General features: G+C 55.9%; 1 protein-coding gene across 1 annotated transcript; it reads right to left on the bottom strand.

The window, feature by feature from the left end:
- Nucleotides 1-930: 930 nt before the first annotated feature.
- SIX6 (SIX homeobox 6) lies at nt 931-2,747 on the bottom strand (the record flags this gene model as incomplete). The annotated part of the gene is made up of 2 exons (XM_082619025.1): nt 931-1,099; nt 2,176-2,747. The coding sequence occupies 2 exons, from the start codon at nt 2,745-2,747 to the stop codon at nt 931-933; spliced, it is 741 nt and encodes a 246-aa protein (XP_082475151.1).
- Nucleotides 2,748-3,031: the final 284 nt, after the last annotated feature.

The following is a 3,031-nucleotide window of genomic DNA, read 5'->3' as shown; positions in this document are numbered from 1 at the left end:
CTCACTATTGAGTTCCAGAGTTTGGCTTCCAAAATTGTTCCTGAAAGCTGAGTGAGTATCAAGTGGACAAGCCACAGTTAGTTACCTGTGCTGGGGATGCGGGGAGTTGCCTTATAGGGGATGATCATGTTGCCAATTTCTAGGTTTAAATATATCACACATGCACGCATATGTATGTACATACATACACATATGCATACAATTTGACAAGGAAGTGGTTATGGACCTACCTTGGGCTGTTTTAAAAATATACCAGGAGACATCAGAAAAAGGCAAAAGATACAGAGAAGACTCTCCTGAGACCATTTGCACAAGGACCCCTATCTGGGGTCCCAAGAGAAAGATCTCTCTGTTTTCTTTTTAGGAATCTGAGAGCAGCTCTCTTAATTAAGAAAGGTTGCTCACCAGGTTTTTATTGTTTGGCTTCTTCACACAGAACCCATCGGCTTCACCCTGCACCTTTAGAAACAGCAAGTTCTCTGGATACAGAGAAACCTACCACGCAGTCTCTTAAATAAGTAAATAAACAACATATATATGTTTTGTTAAAAAAAACCTTTAAAGCAAAAGTTATACATATGTAACAGCGTCCTTTCGACGTGAAATACCCACGGGAGATTCAGGGCAGACTCTCAGCGTGCAGTTCGGGTGCCGGAGGCATCTTTGCAGCAAAATCCTTGGGAAAAAGCAAAGCAAGGAGAACGTGGAGCTGGGTCTGGCCTCACCGCGGGCCCCTGTGGTAGCAGCCGGAGGGCGCCAGTGGAACGGGTCAGGCCGCGGGGTGGACACGGCAACCCGAGCCCGCGGGTCCCTGGTCACCTGGATTCGCAAGCGCTGGGTTGCTTGGTCTCTCGTCCTTTCTCTCTCCTTCATTTTGTTTGTCTCGTTTTTTACACCAAATTCTGTTTCTGAGCGTGCTGGGCGGGCAGCTCAGATGTCGCACTCGCTGTCGCTGGACGTGATGGAGATGGCCGAAGTGGCTGCCTTGCTGGATAGGCTGGCGGCCGGGCTGGCGGCGGTGCCCAGCACCTCGGGCGTGCCCTCTTCCTCGGCCCTTAGCGCCCGGCCGGGGCCCTGCGACAGGACCTGCTGCTGAAGCCTACGGGGAAGGAAAGGAAACGAGTCACTGTGTGTAACATAGCTGCCGGTACCCCCGTCCCCTGGTCCGCATCCCTTAAGCCCAGCAGTCAGCGACTCTCCCTCAGACCCGGGCAGTTAAAGCGGGTAAGACGAGGCAAGAGAGGCCGGGCAGGAGGCGTGCGGCGGCTGGTCTGTGGAGCCCTGCGGTTGCCCCCTCCTCCTTCTTAGTCCTTTCTTGGCTCCCTATCTCCCCAATCTTTGGGATGCTGTGCTCGCAAGGTCGTTCCTGGTATTGGTCACCTTTGGGAGATTTACAATGCTCTCAGGATAAATGAGGTGTGGGTGACAAGGAGAGGTCAGGCTCTGGGACAGGAGACCCCTTTCCCAGCCTGCATCTGCCTAGGGCATATGCTTGTGTGAGTGCCCCCGAGGCCGGCAAAAAGGGCGGCCTGACGGTTGCACAGAAGCTTTGGACCTGGGAGAAAAGTCTGGGTTCTTGGTCAGAATATTTGGCTGATTGAGAGCCACATGCTGGGGAATGAAAAACCTCTGCCAACTAGTTTGCTGTTTTGAGACAGGGCTGCCCACACGTGGGAAGAGTAGAACTCGACTTTCCACTTCTTACAGACATAAGTTAGAAATTTCAAAGCATTAGAGAAGGATGCATCTGGGCTTTAAAAATGACAACACTAAACTGCCACACTGCTAATAAGCCAGGCTTCACTTAATAATAGGAGCCTGGGCCCAGGCTGACAATAATTAGCTTTGGGCCTTGGGGTCTGTAATTGTTTATGGGATTTTAATTTTTCTTTCTTTCCCCCTCTCAATGTAGCCTTGGTTTGGTGACTAGAACCAGCTGCTGGAGCGACCCTCAGGCACCGAGAACCAAAAAGAAAGGGTGGGGAATCAAAAGCCCGGAAGGAAACCCCGACCCAGGATCCCAGAACGCAGTGGGCTCAAAACCGAAGACCTCAATCCCATCCCAATTCCTACGAAATCCAAGTCTCCAGGCCTTCGGTAAGGGCGCCGGGGGGTGCGGTCACCCTCTCCCTCCCTGGTGAGTTCAAGGCTTGGAGAAGGCCTTTAGGTACCGACCTGTTCTTGGCTGCAGCCGCCCGGTCCCTTTGTCGGCGGTTTTTGAACCAGTTGCCCACCTGCGTAGGGGTCAGTCCAGTTGCCTGGGCGAGCTCACGCTTTTTGCTGGGGTTAGGGTATGGGTCCTGCAGGTACCATTCCCGAAGCAGGTGCCGCGTGCGCTCCTTGAAGCAGTGTGTCTTCTGTTCGCCATCCCAGATGGTGCGCGGTAGCGGGAACTTCTTCCTCACGCGGTACTTGTCCACAGGCCCCAAGGGCCGTCCTCGCAGCTTCTCAGCCTCCTGGTAATGCGCTTCGAGCCACAGCGCCTGCAGTTTGGCGTGCGACTCCTTGGTGAACTTGTGGTTTTCTAGGATATGGTAGAGCTCGCGGTAGTTGCCACCGTGGAAGGCCACGATGGCTCTCGCGCGCAGCACGGATTCATTCTTGTTGAGCGCCTCGCAGGCCGCAGGGGCCACAGGCAGCGACCAGAGGAAGCGACCCAGGCGCTCCACGTCGCCGCTCTCCTCTAGAGTCTCGCATACCCCGGCCACTTGCTGGGGACTGAAATTCAAGATAGGCAGCTGGAACATCGAGGCAGTGCCGGCGGCAGCGGAGGCGCTGAGTCCGCAGCGGGACACGCAGCAGATGCCCGCGGGCGCTGCCGGGTGCGCCAGACTCTCCTTGGTGGAGCGGCTCGGGGCCACCAGGACGCACGGCCGAGGCAGCGGCGGCGGCGGGGCAACAGCGGGGAGCGAGAGAGCGGAAGGGATTGGAGGAGGTGCCGGCTCCGCAGCTCGGGTTCGGCTCGGCTCCGTTAGGGCACGCAGGCCAGCTAGCGGGCGCCGCTACTGGGGTGGGCGGATTGGCGGCGCGG

Source organism: Mesoplodon mirus (genome assembly GCF_964341445.2).
Source record: "Mesoplodon mirus genome assembly, chromosome: 4".
Classification (NCBI taxonomy): Eukaryota; Metazoa; Chordata; class Mammalia; order Artiodactyla; family Ziphiidae; genus Mesoplodon; species Mesoplodon mirus.
The sequence above is the reverse complement of the archived record's forward strand: the minus strand, read 5'-3'. Positions and strand labels throughout refer to the sequence as shown.